This window comes from Procambarus clarkii, chromosome 24, assembly GCF_040958095.1.
Source record: "Procambarus clarkii isolate CNS0578487 chromosome 24, FALCON_Pclarkii_2.0, whole genome shotgun sequence".
NCBI classification, from domain to species: Eukaryota; Metazoa; Arthropoda; class Malacostraca; order Decapoda; family Cambaridae; genus Procambarus; species Procambarus clarkii.
The window spans coordinates 16,703,160-16,730,211 of record NC_091173.1 but is presented as its reverse complement, the minus strand read 5'-3'; the positions used below and the strand labels follow the sequence as shown (position 1 = coordinate 16,730,211).

The 27,052-nt window shown below is 44.4% G+C and overlaps 1 protein-coding gene across 8 annotated transcripts in view; it reads left to right on the top strand.

Moving 5' to 3' along the window:
- Window positions 1-27,052, top strand: part of mub (poly(rC)-binding protein mub) — a 198,786-nt gene that overhangs the window by 157,804 nt on the left and 13,930 nt on the right. For all 8 annotated transcript variants that reach the window (XM_069330674.1, XM_069330671.1, XM_069330675.1 and 5 more), the window contains 2 exons: window positions 15,624-15,680; window positions 23,119-23,235. In XM_069330674.1, coding sequence (XP_069186775.1) covers window positions 15,624-15,680; window positions 23,119-23,235 — 174 coding nt within the window. The remainder of the gene's footprint in view (window positions 1-15,623; window positions 15,681-23,118; window positions 23,236-27,052) is intronic.

The following is a 27,052-nucleotide window of genomic DNA, read 5'->3' as shown; positions in this document are numbered from 1 at the left end:
TACTAGTACTTCCTAATGCTGTACATGAGCAGCCTTGTGCACTTCTCTCTCTTGCCAAGATGTGGAAAAGCGATTGTGAGCGAACTTGAGTCATGTAAAGTTGCTGCAGGTTTCTTGATTCCTTTACTTGCACATCTTAGTTGATGTGTGCTGTTGAGATGGCAACGCTTCTTGTCAACCTGTGCTGCTCAGCACATGGCTTCTTTTTGATCAGTGAACTGTCACTCTTCATAACCTCGAAGTCGACGTCATAGCGTAGCACAATTTCTTATACCTGTACTCTCCTCATTGTGCTTGTTTCAGTTGATGTGTGCTGGTGAGATGGCAACGCTTCTTGGCAACCAATGTCGCCGTACCTCGCCTTTCCCAGGCCACCTAATTTAATTTATATTTACAAATATTGAACACGGTACAATATTGTACACGGTACCGTGAAACATAAGAACACGGTACAATCGTTGAATACTTTTTGCATAAGAAGCATATTGAATAAGGCTCCAGTACGTAAAGATCTATCCCCCCCCCCCACCCGTACTCCCCGAGGCATTCATAAAGGTTAACAGTTAAGCATTTACTTAGCGTGAAGAGTATTTGTGAAGGTAAAGTGTAGCGCGAGCTTGGACGCTGTGTCTTGCGGAGTTAGCCAGTGTTCGGTCACACTGCTCAGTTTATTGTTTTGATCCCAGGTGCCCTCTGGTCATTTTTTTTTTATCTCCTGTGTTTGAGTTAGATCGGTGGAGTGTAAGGGAGTTAGTGTTTGTAAATGCAAAATGCAGTCAAGTGGGTAGAATTGTCGCAGCTCGTACTTTCCTGCAATCTTTTTCTGTTTAACACTTTTTTACTAATACTATATAAGAAAGTAATATAAATTAATTAAAATAACTAATAATTAAGATACAAGGACACATAATTTATATACAGAATTATTTACGTTTCCTTATATCTTATTATTAGTTTCTTTTCGCCTGGGGTGACCTCCCCTCACGCCTCGCCTCCGTACAGCTGCTGCCCGCCCTCGGTTGAACACATCAATCCCAGCCTCTACCCTAACAAACATTTGGTTCTATGTGCGTCTCTTCTCTTGAATCCTTCTCCACCCGCCTCATTATTTCATGTTTATCCCCGCCTTTCTCTCGTCAACATCCATTCTCCGGAGTATTGTGCGTTCATGTTCCCCTTCCCCTCTCCTCCATCCCGTTGGCCCTTCATCTACTGGTGGGAAGATGCGGGTCCTGGTGACGCTCCAGAGGAGGGTGCTGCGCCTCGGGTTGCAGTGATAGGAGCCGCCAACAACAAATTAGGCTGCCAGTTTTGGTATAAAGAGGCGAGTGACGGTAGCGGCAGGTAACTGATGGCGGCCCAGATACGAGGTGGTGCGAGCTTGATAGACTCTCCGCCTCGCCTCGCTTCTGCGGCTGTCTGTCTTCTGCTGCGTCGTCTGCCGCCTCACAATATCATTCATTTACACTTTAATTAACCAAATCGATAACTTGTTTCCGACGCATTTAGCGTTTATATATTTTCGACACCCTCCCCCACCCACTCCCTCTCTCTCTCCCTCCCCTCCCCTCTGCTTCCCCTCCCTTCTCCCCCGCTTCCCCTCCCTTCTCCCCCGCTTCCCCTCCCTTCTCCCCCGCTTCCCCTCCCTTCTCCCCCGCTTCCCCTCCCTTCTCCCCCGCTTCCCCTCCCTTCTCCCCCGCTTCCCCTCCCTTCTCCCCCACACAAATCTTTTTCTCGGCGTTTGATTTGATCGGGATGGGGGCCAGACGTCGAGCCGTGGGGACAATGGAAGAAATCATGGACGTAAGAACATCTGTCATTACGCTTAACGGGTTTCAAATATTTTAAGAGCAGAGTCTTTTGTTTTGAGTTGTAGTGGTTGTTTGGACCCATTGTTACTGGCTGGCTCCCAGACTGGCGGAGCGACCGTACGCCTGACAGACCCCGCTCACCGCCAGCCAGCAGTCTGCACGCCCACCCGCCACCGCCGCCGCCGTTGGTCCAGTACCTCCTGCTGCGTCTTGAGCTATCGCTTGATGCTGCTGTTGCTGCATCTACGTCATCCTGTACGTGCTCTGAAACTTACTGTTTGTGCTAGACCTGGGAGATTACCACTCCCACAAGGCCGCTGCTGCCTGCTGCTGCTGGTGGTGTGTGGACCCAGACACTGATGGCGGCGGCGGCGCTCTCTCCCCCGGCCTCTTTACCACTCTTGCTGTTGCCCACGCTTTAAAGATCCCTCTCTTTGTGTCCAGGTTCTCTGCGCACATTTTTGCTCTAATAGCCTCTGCTGCGTACCCCCTCCCCTCCCCTCCCCACATCCGTCCGTCCGTTTCTCTTGTTTCTGCCACATGGTTGGACAAGCCAGGCTGCTGCTCTCTCCAGAGTTCCCTGTACGTTTGGTGACGCGTATTTATGAGAAGTGCAGGTTTTTACACGGCTCAAGTAGGTAAGAGTCGTTCGATTCATTTTTTTGTCATACACAATTTCTGTAGTTCTGAAATAGAGAAAAATTCTTAGTCTCCTCTACCTCCCTCTCTCTGAACTCTACTCCCTTACCGTCCCTTCACCCAACACTCCTCATATTCCCCTGTCCTCCACACTCCCTTTCTTCTAGTCCGCGTCCTCTTCTCTAGTTCCGGCTCGCTTTTTAATTATTACTTCTCCCTCGTCCCCTCCCCCACCCTCCCGTAGCCCTCCTACCCCCAACCTCCTCCTTGTCTTGGTTCTTCTGAATGGCATTTTTCATATAAGAAAAGCACCACCCCGTGAGGCCGCCGCCATTGACGGAGGTACCTCGCGGCCTCTCGAGCTTTAAGGCCTCCATTCCATTAGTAGCTCTCCTGTCCTTTGTGTTGCTTATTCTCTGCACTGGTGTGTTGTCTCTTGTAAAAGGTTCCCCATCCTCCCTCTCTCCCCTCCCCCACCATTCTTCCTACCCTCTCTCCTCTCTCTCTCTCTGCCTCCACTGACAGCTATGACGATCTCCAGGAGCAGACGACGTGCGCACCTCTGCCTTCACGGGTGGGGTGACAGCCAGCTATCTCCGTGATGATTTTTTTTCTCATTATTCCCTCGCACAAACAGGCACATTTCCCAAATATATAGTCATTGCGTAAGCTTTCTTTTCATATTAGAGAGTTTTTTCTACATTTGCATTAACTTTTTAGTCCAGTTGATGATGGTTTTCTTGTGTTTTGTGTTAAGAGTTATATGTTCTAATGGGATTTATTTGTCTTCATTCTGTATGAACGAAGAGAGATGTAAGTAGAAGTGGTGCAGCATGTTAAGGTGAGGGAGCTGGTGGAGGGAGGCGGCAGCCAGCACTGGTCCCGAAGCTGCTGTAATGATTTCATCGACTGGTACCCCAGCATCAGCCTCGTCCCAGGGGTCTCTTGGGCGAAGATTATTTAAGCAAAGAGCGTTTAAAGAAAAGGGTATCCCTAGCCAAAATGGTCCCGGACTATAGGTATTCATAGAATGTCATTTACTAACCTAGGGGGTTACTCCAACTGAAGAAGGGAGGTTTCCTATCTGAAGGGCCTTGTCCAGATGTTTAAGAAGCGTCCCATGTCACTGTTCCTTGGTAGCATTCACGGGTTCCTGGGGTTATCGGCAGCAGCATGCGCGTCGTTTTAAAGATGATTGAGGACTTCCTTAGCTCTGATTCTGTGTATTTCAGGAAGCATTTTAAGAGAGGCGGAGATGTAAAGTGATAACTGCAGGAGTTTACCGTGTAATGGCGCGTAGTTGGCTGTCCTCCTTGAAGATATTTTTGAATTTAGTTAAACTTAAAGAAAAAAAAAGATAACCGAAATTTGCGTTTTAGACGAGTGATATCATTGTATATCGGGTTAAACATTCAAGGGGCAATGAAGATCGCTATTGTTATTGGGCCCCTGTTGGAATATTCTAAATCCTTTTCAAAACGTATGGGGGGAGGGGTAATGAACGATATCTCAATATTGAATAAACTAAGCTGCTCCGAAATTTCAACACGGGCAATGATGATACGTTGCAAAAGATACCTCGTGATAATTTTGCAATATTCTCTCCTCTGGGACGGTTCGAGATAATTTGTATAAATTGGCAATGCGTCTTTGCACCGTACTAATGAGGGTTATGAAAATTTATGTACTGTTTTGAAGGTTGCAAATTCACAATTACAGTGGTTGAAAGAGTCGTTGCGTCGGGTCAATATCTTAAGTGTTGAAGAATTGCTTCAAAGTTCAAAGTTAGTTATTTTATTGACTATATTAGAATATTGATTTTGAGACTTCTGTACTAATTTTGGTGTTTTTTTTTTTTGTTATACTAATTTTGGTGTTTTTTTTTTTGTTATACAATATACGTTTTTCCCCAGTGTCATATTATATACGTTTTCAGTGGCATACTGCATATGTTTTTTTGTGTCGTACAGTATAACCACTTAGCCTAAGCTACTCTGTCCCTTTGAGATGTATTTCTTTCTTATCTCAATAAACATACTTGAACTTCACCCCTGCACGGAGAATGTGAACAATGGCCTGGTAGGCCTACCTAACCCTCCCTCCATCCTCTCTACCAACCGGCCAACCATGATGGTGGTGACTTGTTATCGAACCATGTAGCCCTCTGATGGCAGATTTTAGAACTAGTTTTAACAGCATTGACGTTGTCGCTCGAGCGATATAGGCAAAAAACAAAAACGGGTAACTACTAACTACTTTCAGATTTTTTCGCACACCCTGACGCCAAGGGATGATAAACAAATCCACAAGGGCCGTGATCAGGGTTCGAACCTACGTCCGATGATAGACTCTGTTGCAAACATTCTGATGGTTTTCCAGTCTATGATATTGTTATTACTAGAGTATTGTGGGTAGTCTAAAAATATCCTAATTACATTTAGAATGTATTCGTCTTAGAACCATACCCAACTCTAAATCGCCCACAGGTAAAGCTACAGACGTCATGTATTATCTGCAAGTTTTCATCGTCTTATCTCTGCTGCTGCTGTTATAGATTCAGCTACTCGGAACAAGTTCCAAGTAGCACGGGCTATGTTGAGCCCGTAGTGGACTTACCAGGCACAGGAGCGGTGCTGTGTATCTCTGCTGTTGCTAAAGTAGATGAAAGTCTTCATTGGGTGGAAGGTCTCTCTTCGGCGTTCAATCCCCGACCGTCCAAGTGGTTGGGCACCATTCTTCACCCCCACCCCCCGTCCCATCCCAAATCCTTATCCTGACCCCCTTCCAAGGGCTGCATAGTTGTAATGGTTTAGCGGCTCTTGATGGTTCTTTTCCCTATTCTTCTCATCCTGTAGGATATTTTAGCCACCACTACTTCCCTGCCATACAGGCATTCCCCCTCCCATGTCTCACAGGAAAAACACTTAGGAGTTCTAAAGTCTCTGTTCTACCTCTCCTTCCTCTTAACTTTCCCTCTTTTTATCGCTGTTAAATATCGCCTTTTCAAATACTGACCCCGCCCTCCCCCCCTTTTCTAACTACAGTAACTTCCCTCCCTCCTTTCCCAGCTGTCTCCTTCCTCCCCTTTTCATATATCGCAGTTCCCGTTCCGTTTGTCATGTTTTGTTTACTCCCTTTTCCATCGTCTCTCTACTCCATCTTCTCTTCGGCTTTTTGAGCTCTTAACTGGAATTCCACGAATATATTTCAAGCGAGGCTCTAGTCTCTGAAAGCCGCACAGTAAATTATTGAATTTTTCTAGTCTTTACTTGGATTTTCTGACTATACCCTTGAAAAGGCAATTAAATACGAATGGAATTTATACAGAAATTCGTGTTTTCTACCAACCTACGAGGTAAGTCCCCCCCCCCCCCTTCCCCCGGGAGATTCACCATTTTTGCTCGTAAAAAGTTTGTATACAAATCGGTACGTACGAAAGTTAAGTTTCGTTTTGTTTACCATCTTCAGTGAAACATTGTCTGTATTGTTGTGCTGGACAATACATTTGAAGGCGATGAATGTAAGAATAAGATTTAAGTAAAGAAAATTTGTATATGTCTATTGGAAGACATAACAATAACGTCTTTTGATGTCTATTGGGATAATCGAGAGGTGAATTTTTAGTAGTAACGTTGAAGAGCCATTGAACCAACTTTACATAATAAAAGTGGGTCCAGGGGGAAGCAGGTCACATTTGTACCCACCGATTGTCCTCTGTGCATCTGTCGAAACTTATTTTTTAAGCTTTGCCATTTATTCGCCTGAATGACTGTTTAGCCGATTGTTCCACGCCGTCATGGCTGGTTTCATGGTTCATTGCCAAACTAACTCTTGCACATTCGTTCTAAATCTTTATTTCTCCGATATGATCCTATTGTTCATGGTTCTAATATGATTCAAACAACCTAGGCTATTTGTATCCCTGTTCATTTACATGTACACGTACTCAAACTCTCCTTACTACAGTTGCCTCCGTTGGGTATATTAATGATTCTAGAGGTTAGTCACGTTCATCTGTATCATCCAAGTACAAGCCACTACCCACCGCAACTACCAGTACAAGCCACTACCCACCGCAGCTACCAGTACAAGCCACCACCATCGCTGCAGCCACCGGTACAAGCCACCGCCACCCGCCACAGCCACCGGTACAAGCCACCGCCACCCGCCACAGCCACCGGTACAAGCCACCGCCACCCGCCACAGCCACCGGTACAAGCCACCGCCACCCGCCACAGCCACCGGTACAAGCCACCACCATCGCTGCAGCCACCAGTACAAGCCACCACCACCCGCCACAGCCACCGGTACAAGCCACCGCCACCCGCCACAGCCACCGGTACAAGCCACCGCCACCCGCCACAGCCACCGGTACAAGCCACCGCCACCCGCCACAGCCACCGGTACAAGCCACCGCCACCCGCCACAGCCACCGGTACAAGCCACCGCCACCCGCCACAGCCACCGGTACAAGCCACCGCCACCCGCCGCAGCCACCGGTACAAGCCACCGCCACCCATTGCAGCCACCGGTACAAGCCACCACCATCGCCGCAGCCACCGGTACAAGCCACCACCATCGCCGCAGCCACCGGTACAAGCCACCACCATCGCCGCAGCCACCGGTACAAGCCACCACCATCGCCGCAGCCACCGGTACAAGCCACCACCATCGCCGCAGCCACCGGTACAAGCCACCACCATCGCCGCAGCCACCGGTACAAGCCACCACCATCGCCGCAGCCACCGGTACAAGCCACCGCCACCCGCCACAGCCACCGGTACAAGCCACCGCCACCCGCCGCAGCCACCGGTACAAGCCACCGCCACCCATTGCAGCCACCGGTACAAGCCACCACCATCGCCGCAGCCACCGGTACAAGCCACCACCATCGCCGCAGCCACCGGTACAAGCCACCACCGTCGCCGCAGCCACCGGTACAAGCCACCGCCACCCGCCACAGCCACCGGTACAAGCCACCGCCACCCGCCGCAGCCACCGGTACAAGCCACCGCCACCCATTGCAGCCACCGGTACAAGCCACCACCATCGCCGCAGCCACCGGTACAAGCCACCACCATCGCCGCAGCCACCGGTACAAGCCACCACCATCGCCGCAGCCACCGGTACAAGCCACCACCATCGCCGCAGCCACCGGTACAAGCCACCACCATCGCCGCAGCCACCGGTACAAGCCACCACCATCGCCGCAGCCACCGGTACAAGCCACCACCTGATCTTCTCTTGGGAATATTGCAGCATATATTACACACACACACACACACACACACACACACACACACACACACACACACACACACACACACACACACACACACACACACAGTTTTGTCTCCATATAACTGCAGTGGTATGAGGGTGCAGTTCTGCCACCCAGTCTTGCAGTGCTACTCCTTTATTTGTAATTCCACCTGCATTTTGAGTGTTTTCCTGGGCTGCTTTGTTGTCCCAGGGAGGCAGTAAATTTTCCTTTTGGGTTAGTCCAATTTCAAAGGCTGGCATTTGCGAGTGTTGATGTGTGGTGGCTGCGGATGATGTGTGGCTGTGGTGGTTGATGTGTGTGGTGGTTGATGTGTGTGTGTGGTGGCTGTGACGGGCAGGTAGGTGTGTTGGAGGGCTTCCCGGGGGCTGCCTATCTGCCTCACTTAGGCTTCACGAGACAACAGCAGGTTTGGACCCAGCGGTCGTATGGTTTCGCTTCATGGTTTAGGGGTAATAGCCTGTAATATGACCTCATAACGCCTCCCCCCCCCCCCCCCCACACCCCCATGACTACATTACCCTCCTTCCCCATAACCCATCTCCTTAACCCCACACACCCTCCACACCTCGAACAAAGGCACATTTATTGCGAGGTGGTAAAAAGGCTTGTCAGCATCGATTTGTGCAATCGTAACTGTCGTCTGGCATCGCAAATTATGAGCGTGTTTTCTTTTGAGGACACGGATCGTGTAGAGAACTTAATAGAATGCATTTGCTGTCAATGTAAACTGTGTGAACTGGTTATCGTTGTGATACATATCACAATTATGATGTCATTAGAATATCATTGTCAAACGTAAATAGCTCGTGACCAGGCTGAGTGTAAGTGAAGACAGACTCAGAAATATTTGGAGAGGATATTTTATAACCTACCGGTACTTTCCAAAATTGTGAATGGTTGATATTATATAGAGAAGGCCAGAAAGTTGGTCGACTATGCCGCGAGCGTGGAATTAATGTTAACTCTCGGGACTCGTTTATTGATTTGATTTTTAGTTGTCTTAAGGTCATTGGTGTCGAGCTCTGGTGAATATTAGTCACTACCTAAAGAAGGTTATTGTCATAGTGCAAGTGTTGGGTACTGTGAAGATGATGGTATAGTGATGAAAACAGCGACCTACTGGTTGAAGCTACTGCTTAGACCTATAGGTCGACCTTCTGGTAAGCGTAACCATATTTTAGATAGTGATGCGAGGGCGTAGTGGGTATGACACGGAGAAGGAGGGAAGAGGAAGAGTTGGGAGAGGAGGTACCGGTCCGATGTCTGGCTGCCTCCCGCTGACAGAAATGTGAGATATGCTCACCACAATAGCCCCCCTCCTCTCCCCCTCCCACATCTCCCCCTACCCACTCACCCACTCTGGGCCGTATTTTTAGACTCGTATTTCAAAGTCTTCCTCTTAGACTCCTCGCTCTGTAATGAGAAATTGAATCAATCAATATTCCTTTCACCGCGTTCCCCCGGCAAAATCGAAGACTCGTCCCGCCCGTGATTGTTGTGGAATATCGACCTGAAGACAGTTTAAATTAGGATTTTATCTGGTGGTGGAGAGGGGGGGGGGGTTGTCGCCCGCCTGTTTGAGGGAGGGGGGATGGAGATGCTGGGGATGGGACATGGTGGTGGGTAATGGTGGAGAGAGGCAGGGGGGGTAAGCGCCGCAGTATTGGAATATTTTCCTGCCCTCCCTGCTCCAACCTTCCTCTCTCCCTGCTTCCCCATCCTCTCTCCCTGCTTCCCCATCCTCTCTCCCTGCTTCCCCATCCTCTCTCCCTGCTTCCCCATCCTCTCTCCCTGCTTCCCCATCCTCTCTCCCTGCTTCCCCATCCTCTCTCCCTGCTTCCCCATCCTCTCTCCCTGCTTCCCCATCCTCTCTCCCTGCTTCCCCATCCTCTCTCCCTGCTTCCCCATCCTCTCTCCCTGCTTCCCCTTCCTCTCCCTCCCATCCATTTTCCTCTCCTTGCTGCAAAAGGGAGTGAAAAATCTAGGACAAATACGAAGGAGACGGGGTGGACAGAGGCATAATGGGAAGGAGAAACTTAAGTGGAAAGTAAAGGATGCGCTTGGACGCTATCGTATGGGATGATGGACAACAAGTATGGTTAATCGGGTAATAGTACAGTATTTTGTATGTTGACGCGATCAAGATTCAGTGCTCCTTCTGGGCCTCTTAATACCTCGTTGTCACTGCCCTAGACACTGCTAAAGCCTGATTCCCTGTCATGCTCCGGGGCACTACACACTGAAGGAGCAGCATGACATTGTCCATTAGTGAGCATTGCCACTGGGATCACAAGGTAACATTTTCTAATAGCAAAGGTTAACCCTGTCTCGTGTAAGACAAACACTGTACATTGAGGTCTCTCTAAGGCCTCCACAGGGTAGCCACAAGCTAGGGGCCTCCATTAGGTATTCTTATTTTACTATGATCCCGGTTGAAATATATCGTATGCTGATATATTAATTGATTTGTCACGTATTTTAAGTAGATAAAGCTTGAATTTAAATATATTTCTCCATTGCACATGAGGTTGGTTTTCAAGTTCCAGTACAGTATCATGATTCCGCCTCCCCCCCCCCCCGTCCCCTCGATACTTATTCAACTGTAGTTTCCGTTTCAACCCAATTTCCACACGTGTCTCTTCAGCTCTCGCTCCACGATAAACACCTCTCACCTTTTAGAGGTGTTTATCACGTTCTTATTTGAACACCGTGAGAGGTCGGCCAGTGATGCCCCTTATGTGTAGCGGGAGAGAGTTGAAAAGTCTTTGATGTCTATGATGGGTCTATGATGTTGATATTTCTTTCAGCGTGCCTATTGTACCTCTGCATTTGAATGGGGGCTTTTTGCATATCGTGCCATGCCTACTGGTTTCATGTGATGTTTATTCTGTGTGAAGATTCAGAACCAGTCCCTCTCTCACCTGCGCTCTAGAGAATACAGATTTAGACCTTTTAATAGGTCCATATAATTTAATGCTTTATAGAGTGGATTCTAGCAGTAAAGGATCGTTGCACTCTCCAGGTCAGCAATTTCTCTGGCTTTGAATCCCCCGTGTCCTCCCCTTCCCCCTCTCCCCCCCCCCCCCCGTCTCCCTTCCCTCTCCCCCACCCCTTTCTCCCTCTCTCCCACCCCTTTCTCCCTCACGTGTCCCCTCACCCTCCTACGTGTCCCCTCACCCTCCTACGTGTCCCCTCACCCTCCTACGTGTCCCCTCCCCCCTCAGCTCGTGGGATGGCTTCGTCAGCACCCATCTTGCAAAGCAATCCACGAGCACTGTAGGGTATAAAGTATCCCAGTGCTTGAAGTAGGCTAGGGCGTAAAGGTCTATCTCTCGCCTGCCTCGCCCCAGCATGTGTCGTCACCGCATCCCATCCCTAGAATGTCTTCAAAGCAGATTTTATCTTTCATCAACAATTTGCACACGCGGTAGTTTAACCGCCTTTACCTCATTTGACCTAATTTCTCTATAACGAAACCTGGCTTTGCCAGGTATCTAAACGAAATTGTAAAAAACTTGAATTTTCTCGTCTAATTTTTAGAATTCCCCCCCACAAAGTTATTGTTTTTACGTCATTCCACTTGATTTTTTTCCCCACATTTTCCGCCAAAGAGTTAATTTTTAAGTCCAGAACTCTGCCAAGATGCTCCCCACGCAAGTTTTATCCTATTGCTTCGCTGCACGATTTCCCTTGCAGAAGGACTTGGATCCATTTCTGTACCTTGGCAATATTTTTCAGGTGACGTCACCCTGGTAGAACTGTGGCGGGTGGTGGTGGTGGTGGTAGTTGGTCGCTTGATCATTAGTCACAATCACAGTCGCACTTTGTTCCTCCTCTTCCCTCCCTCACTACATCTTCCTTCCCCATCCACCACGCAGGTCTGCCAACCCATCACCGCCCACCCTCCACCAACTTCACTCTTCTTCCTCACTATTACCTCCCTCCCTCGATCCCTCCCTGCACCATCGCCATCCTCCACACCTTCATAGTATCATCCGGGTTCCTGTTCGTGGACTGTCGGCAGGGAAATTGAAGAAAATAGACTGATGGCATCTCAAAGGAGATAAAGTGACGGGCCTTTTGAGTTGAACGGAGAGATATATAGCTTGGGTGCTCGTGGGTGATGATGTCGACTCAACGCACGTACATGGTGTGTGTGTGTGTGCACACACACGCAGGCGCACACACGCACGCGCGCAGCTCTCATCCTGTAACTACACTTAGGTAATTACACACAGACAGACACACACAATTCTCTATTGTCAATTCTCAAGGGAATTGATAGGGTAGATAAAGACAGGATATTTAACACAAGGTGCACACGCACTAGGGGACACAGGTGGAAATTGAGTTCATAAATGAGCCTCAAAGATATTAGAAGTGATGTGGTGGAGGCTGACTCCATACACAGTTTCAAGTGTAGATATGATAGAGCCCAATAGGCTCAGGAACCTGTACACGTGTTGATTGATGGTTGAGAGGCGGGACCAAAGAGCTAAAGCTCAACCCCCGCAATCACAACTAGGTGAGTACACCGGTGTGGGGGGCCGGTGGCTGACTGAACAGCACGCTGGGCGCGTGATCCTGTAGTCCCCGGGTTCGATTCCCGGCGCCGGCGAGAAACAATGGGCAGTTTCTTTAACCCTGATGCCCCTGTTACCTAGCAGTAAATAGGTACCTGGGAGTTAGTCAGCTGCTCCGGGCTGGTGATGTGCGTGTTAGAGAGAAATGTATATACAATATTACTATACTGTATATACATAATAGAGGAAAAATAGATTGGTTAGAAAGGTGGGATCCAAGAGCTAATGGCTCAATTCTGCAGGCACAAATAGTAAATACAGATGGAAACTTAGTACCCAAATGAGTCAGAGACATTAGAAAGATTTTTTTTAGTGTCAGAGTAGTTAACAAATGGAAACAATTAGGCAGTGACCAAAGAGCCAATGCTCAACCCCTGCAAGCACAGCTAGGCGAGTACACAAGTGCAGCCAAGCAGACAGCATTGGTGAGTCCCAGTCCACGTACCCGGGTTTAATTCCTGGCCGAGAATGTGGGCAGTTTCTTTCACCTGATGTCTGTTCATCTAGCAGTAAATGGGTACCTGGGAATTAGTCAGCATTTGCCGGTTGCGTCCTGGGAAGGTCGTCAGTAATTGACCTAGCGGGACCACTATAATCCTAACAGACTTACTGTCCCTGATTGTGAGGAAAACCATAAGGGAATCATCCTTTAATTGCATTGATATATATATGCGGTGATGGGAGCACCTCTTAATATAGACACTGTATGTTGCTATGTACAGTACATTAGAAATATTGTCAGAACAACCCTGTACATATTCAAGATAAAGCTAGATAGTTTTCTTAAAGAAGTTCCAGGCTGTGGTGGATATGTGGACCTGCGGGGCCACTCTCTAAACAACAGCCTGTTGGACCACGCTCTCACAAGTCAGGCCTGGCTTTGGGCTGGGTTTGGGGAGTAGAACTCCTCTCAGAACCCCATCAAGCAGGTAACATGTAAACAGAACAGTTACATATCATGCACACATGCCATTTTCTCAGGACATTGTGCAAGTGTGACAAAAGACAGAACGAGAGTATCTGTTATCGTGGCATTTTATGCTGCTGTAGCATACCGATGCTGTTTGGGCACAAGGCTTTGATGCGCTATTTGCATACATGTTTGGTTGTACCTTCACTGATTAAGTTTCCCCTAGATGAGTATTATAACTTTATAATTATGGTTATGGAGACAAGATTATTGTATTCCTGACACCCCTAACCCAAAGCCTGCGTCTCTTACCTTCTCTTGAGGTCATCTTGAGATGATTTCAGGGCGTAACATTTTTGCAGCCCAGTCCTCGACCAGGCCTCCTTTTTGTTACACTCCCCCAGGAAGCAGCTATCTAACTCCCAGGTATCTATTTACTTCTAGGTAACAGGGGCATCAGGGTGAAATAAACCTCTGCCCATTTGCTTCCGCCTCCACGGGAGATCGAATCTGGAACCTCAGGACTATGAATCCGAAGCGCTGTCCACTCGGTTATCAGCCCCTCCTCCCCCCTTGCGCACATCACTGGCACAGAGAGAGAGATAGAGAGAGCGATAGATATACACTTTTGTGTAGTAAATATAAAAATATGTCAGGATCAAGCATTAGAGAACTGACAGTTAGAAAGGCAGGGTCCAAGAGTTAATGACTGGATCCTGCATACAAACAAATAGTAAATATACAGTATTTTGGTTACAATGGCGACCATGTTCCACTCACTGACCTAACTATAGTGGCTCTTGCTTCACTCGCCTGGTTATAATGGTTTCTATGCTACAATTGCTTGTGCAGCTATACTTTATTTTTGACATAGGCGAGTACAGAAGTACAGTACTTTAATGGATCCGGTGCTCAACTTGCTTTGCTAAATGGACTCTAGGGTGGTGCTGAATTCATGTATATGATGATAATGGCCCATCCTGTCCCAATTGCCTTCCTTTAATGACTATTGCTCTTCTCGCCCAATTCTAGTGGTATATGTGCATAAGGTGACCATTCCTCAGGATAGCCCTCCATGTCAGATGTTCACTACACAGGACACTATTGGCTCTTTTGGAAGAAATACAGTATTATCATGTTTGTGAGGTGTCCTCTGCACAAGTCCACCATGGCCTTTCAAAAAGATGACCCGACATGTCACTGAGGTCTGCACTGAACATATCGGGAACCTTGTTAGTGGAACCTGCTGGAGGAAGCCAGACAAGGCCTCAAGCAGGGGATAAGAGAGCCATGGGGATTACGCTTTTTTTTCTGGAGATGTGGGAAAGTAGGGGGGAGGGATTGAGAAGACAAGGGAGAAACTGTAAGAGAAAAAAAAAGAATAACAAAGAAAAAAAAAGTTGGATAAATATTTGGGGGTGGGGGGTGGAAATAGGAGTGAAGAAAAAAGAAATGCGAGCGATGGAGAATTGCGAGGGTGGAAGTGGAGCATTTGATACCATATCCAATGTTTTTATCATACAAAGGTGTAAAATATGTCCCTCTTGTATGAATATTTCCTTTCAGCTTCGTTACTGTGTAATAATATAGTAGGGAAGCAACGTGGTTGTATTAGACGTGTTGATGTTCGCCACGGTTTGCTACATTTGCATATAGACAGCACTGTATATTCAGCTTTTGTTTAGGCGAAGTGCTCGTCTGACAGCATCTTGTCGTCTTGTCTTATGATGAAAAGGTTTGAAGACTCTGGTGTGGGGGAGTGAGGGGACCTGGGGGATTGTCACCAATGTGAAGAAGCGGGAAATTCGGTGGAGCGAGGGTGGGATAGGGGATGGATAGGCCAGGATAGGGGATGAACTGAGGCCAGGTTCAAGCCTGGCCTCGAGCTGGGCTTGGGGAGTAGAAGAACTCCCAGAATCCCATAAAGCAGGTATCAAGCAGGATAGTTTAAGGGGACAGTAAGGGTAAAAGAAAATAAATTTGTTGCAGAATGAAGGTTAGCCATCCTACAAAGAGAACTAGAAATAGCTATAGAAACCAGCAATATTGTCAATGTGGCTGGTGTATTCAGAACAGGATAGCCCTTGCACATTCCTTCCTTCTGCATCTAAACGCCTTGCTTCATTGACGGCTCCATAAAACTGTACTACAATCATGTAATATTTGTTTTGCTGCAGTTTATAAACCTACCTTCCTTCGAAGAACAGTACTCCTTTCATAGACGGATCTCATACTGTGCAACTGCACTGCCTGATGTGTGGGATAAACAACTTACTCTCATGTTCAAAACACAGCTGCTCCTTTTCATCTTAATATTGTACTGTATTGCAACTTTTGTGTGATAATTGAGGCTGGGTTTTTTTAAGACTACTTACAGACTTTTCTTTTTGTTGCAGGAAGTGGGCAGCATCATCGGCAAAAAGGGAGAGATTGTTAAGCGGTTCAGAGAAGAGGTGAGTTGCTCAGACTATTTTTAGTGCATACAGTATTGTTCTGTTAAATGCTAGCAAGGTAGTTAATAAGCAACCAGTATTCATGTCATACATTAAAAAATCCTCTTATTTGCAGAAATTGGTAAATTAAATTTACTACAGTAGTTCCTGCAGGTTGCATGCAATAATACTCGGGCTAATCAGACTGTCACCAGAATAGGTATATAGTTATTAGCCCAGTTATGAGATTGTTAAACAAATGAAAATTAAGGTACATTTGAAACTTTTGAAAATATCCGATAATAATTTTTAAATTTAATGCGAAACTTCTTGGGACAATTTCAGGTAAATCTATAGTATTTGTGAGACCTAAACGAGAATGTGGTCATATGATGTCCATATAATAAAAATAAAAACAATAAACAAGACAAGGTGCAAATCATTGTCAGAGCATGCTCCAGGGGAAATGTAGTAGAGTAAGGCTTAACATGAGCTACGAGAAAGGCAAGCTAACAGGAATCGGAAGTCATCTACCTAGCCGAAGTTCAGACAAGCATGGGCAATATACCTGTGCAGCCAATCTCAAATTCAAGAGAATTCAGCAAACTAATTTTTAATAACAAACTGATTAACAGGGAACAGTTAAACCAAGATCTCGCAGAAATATGCTGGAAAGAACACGTACATAATGCAAATCTAAACCAGTGCTTACACTAAAAAAAAAAATCTAAATTGCTGGGACTGATTAAAAATTATAAATCTATATTTTCTAGAGCGCAGGTAAGAGAGATGCATAATAATTCACATGTGGAAAATATTAGAGGGACTGGTTCCAAATCTGCACACAGAAGAAACATCACATAAAAAAACAATAGGTATGGCAGGATGTACAAAATAGCCCCATTCAAATACAGAGGTGCAATTGAAATTGAAATTGAAATTGAAATAAGTTTATTGAGGTAAAATACACACAAAGGGATGAGGTAGCTCAAGCTATTCTCACCCCATTCAGTACAACGTGTTAATATATACATAGACACACATCACAAATAAACACATTACCAAACATTCTGAGAGGTAAAAATATACATTTCCTCCCTCACAAGTAGTATGGTATCAGACGTACACATAAATACTTTTATGACCTAGGTATACTGTATAGACAATTTAGAGGTGCAATAGGTATGTTTAGAAAACTCTTAACATCAAAAGACCCAAGACTTTTCAACACTCTCCCACTACACATAAGGGGCATAACTGGCTGGCCTCTCACTGTTCAAGAGAACTCTATAACACTTCTAAAGGATACCTGATGGACCTAAGAAACAACAATTTAGGAGAACCTGGACTGTATCTGGATGGGGTTCTGGGAGTTTTTCTACTCCCAAGCCCGGCCAGAGGCCAGGCTTGACTTGTGAGAACTTGGTCTGACAGACTTCATTGTGACAGGCTGTTGCTTGGAGCGGCCCACAGGCCCACATACTGTATCCATTACAGCCCAGTTGGTCCAGCACTTCTTGATGAAAACTATCAAGTTTTCTCTTGAAGGTGTCAGAAGAAACAGTGTTAAATGTCAAAACTAGTTCATAAGAAAAATAAGAGGCAGTATGATACCACATACAAAGTACAGTAGTGACAAATGAAAACAATTAAGAAAATAAGATGGCAATTAACTTACGTGGAAGAAGGAACTGAACAAGGAACATGGCTCTCATATCAGAGTAATAGAAAGAGGGATTATGTTAAATGAGCAGATAGTGTGTGCCAACCCCACGATTTCTTGCCGCCGAAGGCGGCTAGTTTATTGTGCACCCCATACTCATCCTTCAAAACCTATGACAAAAGACTATAGGAAGATGGGGGTGCCTGGGTGCAGCTCACATGCTGCACATGTGTGCAATCATGTCAGAAACTAGAGAGATTCCACTATGGATCAATGAAAAGTACCTGAACCAAGAACAATGGTATTCAGAAGGCAGCTAGTACATGGCTAATATAAAAAAAAAAAAAATGGCGTGTAAGTACAACTTCTTTGTACTTACAATATAGTACAAAGGACTTACTAAATTGCCAGCTAGTATCCTTCACTTTCTGGCAATTTAGTACCTCCTTTGTTCCCCCCCCCCTCCCTTTTTTTAGATAATTGTTAGATAATGGAAGAGATTAGATAATGGATGAGAAGTAAGAGAGGGAAATAGATCATTAGGAGGAAAAGGTCTTTATAGAGCAACAATAATATGACTTTTCTTTGATCAGGCAAGGGGTATGAGGAACTTCCATATCATGAATATTAAGGCAGAGTTGTTAATGAGACTTCATTGTGGATGGGGAGGAAAGTAACCGAGAGAAGTAGGGCACTGGTGTTAGTATTAGTAAACTGTTATATAATCACAACCTGGTTAATTGAAGGTCAACAATCACAACCCTCCACCTTCACAACTCACAAGGTCCAACAATAATTGACCTTGTCAATAATCACAACCTTCTCAATTGCTGGTTACTGCAGGCACATCTTGTCATTTTATTGGCAAAATTGTGTCTACAAATGAGTATTTCTGCCAGTCTTTAACTAAGGACAGTCAGAATTTGAAAACCACTGTGATGGCCGTTTTCTTGTATTGTCCGATTCCCATTGGACGTTAGCCCTGTTTTGAATGTCTTTCCTTTGCCAGTAAGTTGGTCTGCGAAGGTTTCTTATGTGATCGGAAGGATATTACACATTTGTTAATTTTTCTGGCTTGTTTTTGGCCTCTTTTGCCACCCGACATTGATAGCCAAATTATGGCTAGTCCAAAGGCTTGATCACATAATGCAGGTGCATGAAATGTGCTTGTGCTAGAGATTCGATATATGTTTGTGAAACCATTTGCTTGGTTATTCATCTTGTCTTCCACCATCTCTAACTCTCCATCTCTTCCCCCCTTTCTGTCTCTTCAGTGATTGAGCGAGTAAACAAGTAAAGTACATATAGGCGAGATTTCACATATGCACATAACACCCACACAGAAAACCACAAACATCCCACCCCTCACTGTCCTCGGTTAGCCGACTGTGATTTGACGTCTCTTTTAAAGTCGGATTGCCATCTGTGTGGCCATTACTCTGGCGGCCCAACACTCTTCTGTGCCATTTCCATGATCTCTCACAATCTGCCCTAATGCAAGGTTAACATTTAAATTGACCGTAAACGTGGTTCATGACGGTGGACTGGTGCACAAGCATGAGAGGAGGTCAAGATAGGTGTCGAGGAGTTGTGGGGTGGTGGATTTATGGTTATAGGTGGCCTGGTGATAAATGTGTTGGAGAGCAGTGTGAAATTTGCAGAAAGGGTTAAAATGTGCGCATAAAATGTCAAATCTCTAGTTCAGTTATGTGATGGAGAAGTGGAAATTTTTTAAATGTCCGAATTTGGTGTAGTGTATTTGAAAATACTTCACAGCGCTTTCATAAACAAATCGGTATTATACTGTAGTTCCTCAATTATTTTGAAAATACTATCCTCTTAAGTATTGTATAGTATTGGTAATGATTGAAATGCAGTAATAATTAAAGCATTACTATAAACTTCAGCATATTCAGCCATCAATGTTCAGTATTGGGCAAGTAATTAATATTACATTTATATGTGATGGTATGTATGTGACATTAGCAAGGGAGGGAGGTGTCAGGTGGTTAGATCAGCACTGTTGTAGTTCATTTTTGTTTGATGTCGTGAAAGCGGTAATAATAAAAATGGATAATCTGTCTTGAAACAAGTTTTGGTATATAGTTTACCAGAATTTACCTGAGGGGCCACATCTCCCTAAAAGCAGTTCTATGGATTTATAATTCTAGGGGTGAAAAAGCATCTTTGTTTTATTTCCAACATTGTGGCTTGTTGAGCTTGAATCCACTGACCTATTGAGAGTTGTCTCGATCAACATCCTCCAAATTGTTTAGTATTTTACAAAGCTTCGATGAGATCAGCCCTGCCATGCCTGGTTTACAGTGTTATGCCTGTGTACCTCAATTGTTCTTAGTATGAGAGTGGATTAAGAGGCAAAAAAGTACAAAAGTACAGTGCCCTGCTAAAATTTTCATTTCATGCTTCACATTGTCTAATCAAAAGCATTTATAGTATTCACCTAGTTGTTTTGCGGGGGTTGAGCTCTGCTCTTTTGGCCCACCTCTCAACTGTAACTAATGACTAACTAACTAATGTCTCCCCCCCCCCCCCCCCCCCCCCACACACACACACACACACACACACACACACACACCCCAGGAAGCAGCTCTGTAACAGCTGTCTTAACTCCCAGGTACCTATTCACTGCTAGGTAACAGGGATATCAGGGGTGAAAGAAACTGCCCATTTGTTTCTGCCTGGTCCGGGAATTGAACCCGGGCCACAGAATTAAGAGTCCTGCGCATTGTCCGCTCAGCTACCAGACCCCCCTTCATAACTGTCCTAAGTCATTTTAAGCATGTGGGCATTAATGTCTGAAGAAAGTTATTTGAAGCTCCTTCACATTCAACTGAAATCATTTTGAGCATAGGTTGCAACTGTTGCAGATACCCCACACACATACGACTGGTATAACTAATGAAGGGTTGCTTAAATATGCTGAGCAAAATAAAAGCTGTCTTACTCCTTTATTAAATCAAATTGGAGACATTGACTGTGTTATGAAGGCTATAAATCTGGAAGTTGTGCCATTGTTGGAGAAATCACATAAAAAAAAGTTAAATACTGTACTATAAATGAGAAGTTACAGAAACTACTGCATTCTGTATTTGCAATGTAGACACTGGAGACAAGTATATAATTGAAGGTTACGTATATAACAGCACCTCATGCCTATACGCTAGCACCCAACTACCCATTACAGAGCATCGTCGCCTAGCACGCGGGGTCCGCCCATCACCTATCGCACAGTGCCTGCTTCTGCTAACAGCCTTCCATTATTCCCAGTGTCCTTCAGCTGATAGCCATGCCCACTTTTCACACCGACAAATTGCTACCCACAAGCTACCTTCCAGTACTTTTCCAGCCATTAACCTGTAACGACTGCACACTGACTGCAAACGCCTGTCAGCCACCCATTTTTTCACTATCCACAACCCTTTGTCCACTGCATCTTTGGTAACCCCCAGTCCACCAGTGTCTGCTGCACATGTCTGCTGATCGCTTTTCAATATTTATCTCCCACTGTTCAATGGCCACTCCCTGCATTTACTGAATTCCTACCATCATTCCCACCATTCCCACTTTGTTACATCATACAGCAAGAACTTAGCTGCAAAATATTTAAAACTATTCTGTTTTATTCTGGCTACAATCATTCTCACATGTACTGTTGTTTGGGATTTAACTGTCACTTGAACTAAAGTTCACAGGAAGCAATAATTGTTTTTTCAGTTTTGGCATTTCTTTGCTGGGTCCTTTGTGGTCCCCTACTGGGTTGTGGGTTGTTGTTTGGTTCCTTGCTTCTAGTGCCCCCCTCCCCTTCCCCTTCCCCTTCCCTTTCCTTTCCTTTCCCTGTCCCTAGCACTATTGGGTGTTCAATCAAGAATAGTGCAAATTGATAACTGCTTTCTGAGGTTTCAGGGTGTCGTTAAATGCTTTTCTGTTGGTATAGCATTTGCATTTCTTCCCATATATTTTCCTGGCTTTCTTTCCTGGGGTTATGTTTCCATTTATTTTATTATCCCTATTCGCTATGGATATGCCTTGGAGTGGGTCTGCGGGCCGCTCCAAGCAGTAGCCTGTTGGACCAAGCTCTCACAAGTTAAGTCTGGCCCCAAGCCAGGCTTGGGGAGTAGTAGAACAACTCCCAAAACTCAATCAAGGTATGATGAGACTGCTTCAAGCTTAACTAACCCCTTCCTAAGTTGGATCCCATAGGAATTTAGCCTGCTGGAGCCCTGTCCACTACCACTAGGTTCTTAGCTCATCCTTTCCCAGTTTTTCTGACTGCTGCTTGGATGGTGGTGTCCGCTGACCGTGATCTTGCTTGACTGGTACCCTGTCTGCCTTTTCATGTTTGAAGTGCTCCTATTCCATTTTTTTTCCTGGGCTGCTTGTGTGGGGGTTCTTGGTCATTTTGTATTTATGCCCATCTGGTTGAAGGTTTTGGCAGTCAAGCAGGGTGTTTACTATTCATTCTTTGCTAGTTATCCTGCATCCTTGCCATGCTTGGGCTGGTGCCATGCAGCTGCCATTCCTTTCCTCTCAAACTCTGGTCTCTTTACCAATAGAATGACTCTTTCCTGTTTTTGTTCACTTCTTATTGTGATCTCTTTAAGCAAAGCCAAAGTGCTGTTGAGTAAATACCGGGAAGCTACTGACAGAGCTAGCACAGAATTGGAACTTGAGTGAAATGAAATGCCATTTTCTGTAGAGCTGTTTCTTTGTGGGGCTGAGATGCTTTAGACTTAATGTGAGTAAAGGTGGTGGCCGATACCACATAGTAGTGGTCCATTGGTGTGAAGGTTGTTTGCCATGTTTTTTTCTCATATTGAGAGTAGTAGTTTGTTTTATTTAATCTTTGACTTTCTGAGTGTTATCCTGGGTTTCATGCATTTCTTTTGATTGCCAGATTCTGATTCTGGTTTCCTGCAAGCTGTGAGTTTTAGTCTGGCATGCTTAGGGAGGCACTGATACCAAAGCCATAAGCACTGGGGAGCTATAGTACTAAGGAGCCACACAGAATACATTTCATTATACAGTACAGTACTTATTTTTTCTTAGGTTGCAAGTGGTTTAATAGATAGTATTATAAGCTATCCTGTGCACTCTAATGAGGTTGCATATTTTGGAGTGTGTGTTAATTTGGCACCAGGTATTTTCAATTTTGTATGCTGTATGTGATTTTGCTTGTGACTAGTGTTTTACATGCAATCATTGTGGTAGTAAGAGGAAAGATGTTTTATATAATTCTTTTATATAAAATGCTAGGGGCTGCAAGCCCATATACCCACTACAGCCTGGTTGGTCTGGAACTTCTTTTAGAAAACAAGTATAGTTTTCTCTTGAAGATGTCCACGGTTGTTCCTGCAATATTTCTTATAGTCGCTGGGAGGACGTTGAACAACCGCGGACCTCTGATGTTTATACAGCCAGATTTCTCCGTTTTTGGAATCGATAAAAATCTGGGACATGTTACACTTGTCCCAATGAGTTTTAGTATTTAGCACAGGTAGGCAGACAGGCATGAGCATAAAATACCGAGTAGTTTTAGATATTATAAACAGTTGTCGTATAATAGTGAAGAGTACAAAGTGTAGCCAACACTGCAGACACCGACAAGAGATGATGATTTATCTATCAGGGCTGTTTGGTCAAGTTTTACAGGAGAAATGTTATCTGTAACTTAAGTTGACTCTTCTTGTGGTTTCTATGCATCAATTACCATATGATTATGTAGATATAGTTGAATAATTATAATAAAATTAATGTACCTTTTTTTTGTCTCAACAGTCTGGTGCGAAGATAAACATCAGCGATGGATCTTGCCCAGAGAGGATCGTCACAGTCACTGGAAACACAGACAGCATCTTTTCTGCATTCAAGCTTATCTGCGCAAAGTTTGAAGAGGTGGGTACCCCTGAGTTTAGCAACCACTGGCTTTAAGTTCTTGTCAGTAGAGAATATTTGTGAGTTCCAGCAGACCCATATTTCTGTTATTATATTGTACATAATGATCATCTGTAATGGTATACATGTATATAGTGTCTTATTGTAGAAGTATAATAGTATAATATTATACTTCTAATAGTATAACAGTATAACAGAACATAAATATAATTTGGAGGTTAATATTATAGTATATTTTGAGTTTAGTATATTACAGTTCTGTAATAACTTCAGAACAGTAACTGAAGATATTCCTTCAACCTGCACAGTATTCATCTGGCACACTTACCCACTCCACCTACACTCATACTCATCTATATCTCACCAAAAACAACAGCCCTTCTCTATTCTCCCCTCCCCCTCCCCCCCCCATACCACCTCACCCATCTAGCCACAGCATCCACTCCCATCACCCAACCTCACCCCCCCCCCCTTCTGCTCGTTAGCCCTTCTTTTCCTTTCTGGTGTCTCATAAGAGTATTTCCCAACACTGTTTATATTGTTAAATATATATACTAGTACCTTGCATAGGAATTGGTATACCTCGATTGCGGCTTTTAAAAACTTGACACTGTTTCCTCTCGCCATATTTTTTTATTTGGTCATGCTCCCTCACTCTTAACTTCCTTCCTTGCTTCCTTTTTATTCAGCCTTTCCATTTTACTTCCTTCACTGTTTATTTTCTTCTTTCTTGCCTTTACCTTCATTTATCCCACTTGCCCATCTACTCTTTTTTTTTCTCTCTCTCTCTTACCCGTTTCTGTGCTCCGCCTCGCTGCAGCTAGCTTGTAGAGGGGTCGGCACAGAACTCATTAAAAATTGACAGAGCAAACAGTGTGTGAATGCAAAGATGGCTGCTGCTGTTGCTGCTCGAGCACTGCTTCCCTGGCATCTACATATCTTTCCAGTCTTTCATACCTTGGTTATACTGTATTCAGCTGTTTTATCCTTGTTACAGTCTAGAGATATAAATATACTGCATCCTGAATCAAGCTGCACTGAAACATTCACTAATTAAATAATTATATCCATTGTAAATTTGAATAGTAATTTGAAATCCTGAGCCACGTGCATTTATCTGGACTACATGTACGATGTAGAACCCAACTGCAAATGCATCCACAGTCCAACACAAAATGACTTAACTTGCATGTGTTTACCTATATTGCCTATACCATTACTGATGTGTTACTGGGAGTGTTTCGTTGATAACAGTGGTCATGAGAGATAAGGCATTGAGTAACAGAACCACCATTATTTGTGTGTGCTGTCCTAACAAACTATATTATTTGCCCATGATAACTTCAGTTAAAAAAATCTTTCTACTGTACTTTGTGCTAGCAGATCAAAACAACTTGTATCGGCTAATAATTTTGGAGACCATGTTTGTGAATATACTTTCATATGGTGATAATGCAAATTCCATCTTGCTTGTAACCCCCCCCCCAACTCCCCTCCTAGATCGAACAATTGACACTCCTCAGGGTGCAGCCCCATAACAGTTGCCTAACTTCTGGGTACCCATTTAGTACTAGGTGAACGGAGGCATTAGGTGAAAGAAAATGTGCCCAACCATTTGTCCCACCGAGAATTAAACCAGAATCCCCAGTTGAGAGTCGAGAACGAAGCCAACGGTATTAAAAGACCATGAAGTGGATATCGTTCCATAATGCTGCCTGGCTGGTGTATATTACCTGTGACAGTTTCAGTAGTTATATATTGTCCCACAACAAAACCCAAGGCAAGGCTTTTCTGGTGATGACTTTTTCTGATTAATGTCTTCTGACGAACCACCAAACCCTTGTGGTGGTTCCAGGGATCAGTGCCCTGTAGACTAGTGATGTACAGGTAGCGGGCCACAAATCACAGAGATATCATAACCTTGTTGCTCTGGCACTTTCTCTAGGATGTCATTCCATGGTGTTATCTGTCTGGTGGATATAATTCCATGATGCTGCCCAACTGATAGTCTTCCACAGGACTACCTGTTGGTGGATATTATTGCCAGATATTAATCATTGGTGAGCATTTTGCTCCATTAATACCAAACTAGTTGACAATGTGTCCCAACATTATCTGTGGAGATGTCTTGATGCCACCTGGTTGTTGGTCATCATGCATTGATTCCATCTGCATGGCAAGCAAGCTTGTTACCCAATACCATGTATTCAGTAACATGAACTGATACCAGACTTTTCACTATTTTATCTGGAGAAAGATCTTTTGCATTCCATTGCAACCAGGGAAGCTGAACTCGCAACCCATGAATTTTAAATTTGTCGAGGTAAACAGAGTGGGTGGGGTGTAATTTTGAGGGACTTTTCAGTAGCACATAGTCTGTTTACATGGGGCTCTCGCTTGATGAAAGACTGGCATTAGCTTTATTGTAAGCTATTTTTCCTCACAGTGTCTGGGTGTTTTTTCACATAACATTTCTTGGGTAGCATGATATTTTTGCTTTTTCTTATTTCTAACTCTTAGATATACAATAGACTGATGCAGAAATCATTATTTCTGTCAGACAATTTGAGCAAGAATCCTATACATGTCAAGATAGTTCCAGGGATCAGTGTTCCAATGACCTGGTCTTGTGATGACCCATCCTAGGTGATAGTCTTGTCTATCACACCTGCTCAAAGATAATGTGACATTGTTTTTTGTGTAAAACCTTGTTCCTTGCCATATATTCATTGTCTATTCAAAACTGGTAACCTGCTTCTGTCTGCCTCCATCTGTTCTTATTTTAATAAAGTACTGTGTATCTTACAGACAACTACACTTCAAGTCACCTTGGGATTGAAAATGACAAATATGTTGTAATTTTTTACTTTTTTCCTGAAATATGTTGTATTTTATGACAATGACACCTACCCCATCCCCAACAGTTTTCTCTGTGTATATGCCAAATACCATATCATTTTCTGTACTTGAAACATAAACAGTCTAGCACTTGTATAACAGTTGCCATTGCCCTATATATATGTTTAGTTTTCCAAGTTATAATTTTGTAAATAGGCAGCAGGAAGTACAGTTTTGAATTATCAGTGAGCCTGCCAACCCTCCAACACCCTTCATAAACACCCCTCATCAAACACCATCTCATCATTTATCCTTCTCCCGTGATTTCCCTTCACCCACACCCTCAAGACACCTTTTATATCTGTGATCCCCACCACCAGTTATTCACCTCCACTTCCCTTATCCCAACCCACATTATTTCTAATTACTTAAACCCTCAACTGTATGATCTTGCTTACACCACGACCACTTAAATCCCAGTCATATGTCATATCAATACACTGACAAATCAAAACTACACCAAACCACTACCAATTAGGCATTATGAAAATAACAAAAATACAAGTCCCCATGGCACAGTGGTAAAGCACTTGCCAAGCACTTTGGCCTTGGTTTGTATCCTGGCCGGGGAGAAGTGACTGGGCCTCTGTTCACCCAGCAGTAAATGAGTACCTGGTTGTTTAACAATTTGGAGGGTCGTATTTCTGAGAAAATTTGGGTTTAGGATCTGCCGAAACTCTGTGCATGCTAGTGGCTTTACAAGAATGTAAGAACTCTTGTACAGTATATGTAAATAATAAAAAAAAAGTGATGAATCTATAATAAGAGGCCTGGGTTTGATCCTGCCATACAGCCTTAATATTCATTCACTACCAACTATACGCCTACTCAAAACCAACCTTATTGCCACACCCCAATCAAAATACCCACCATCCATGGGCTAATGTTACCACCCATGCTGGCTGTGTATGATAGAATA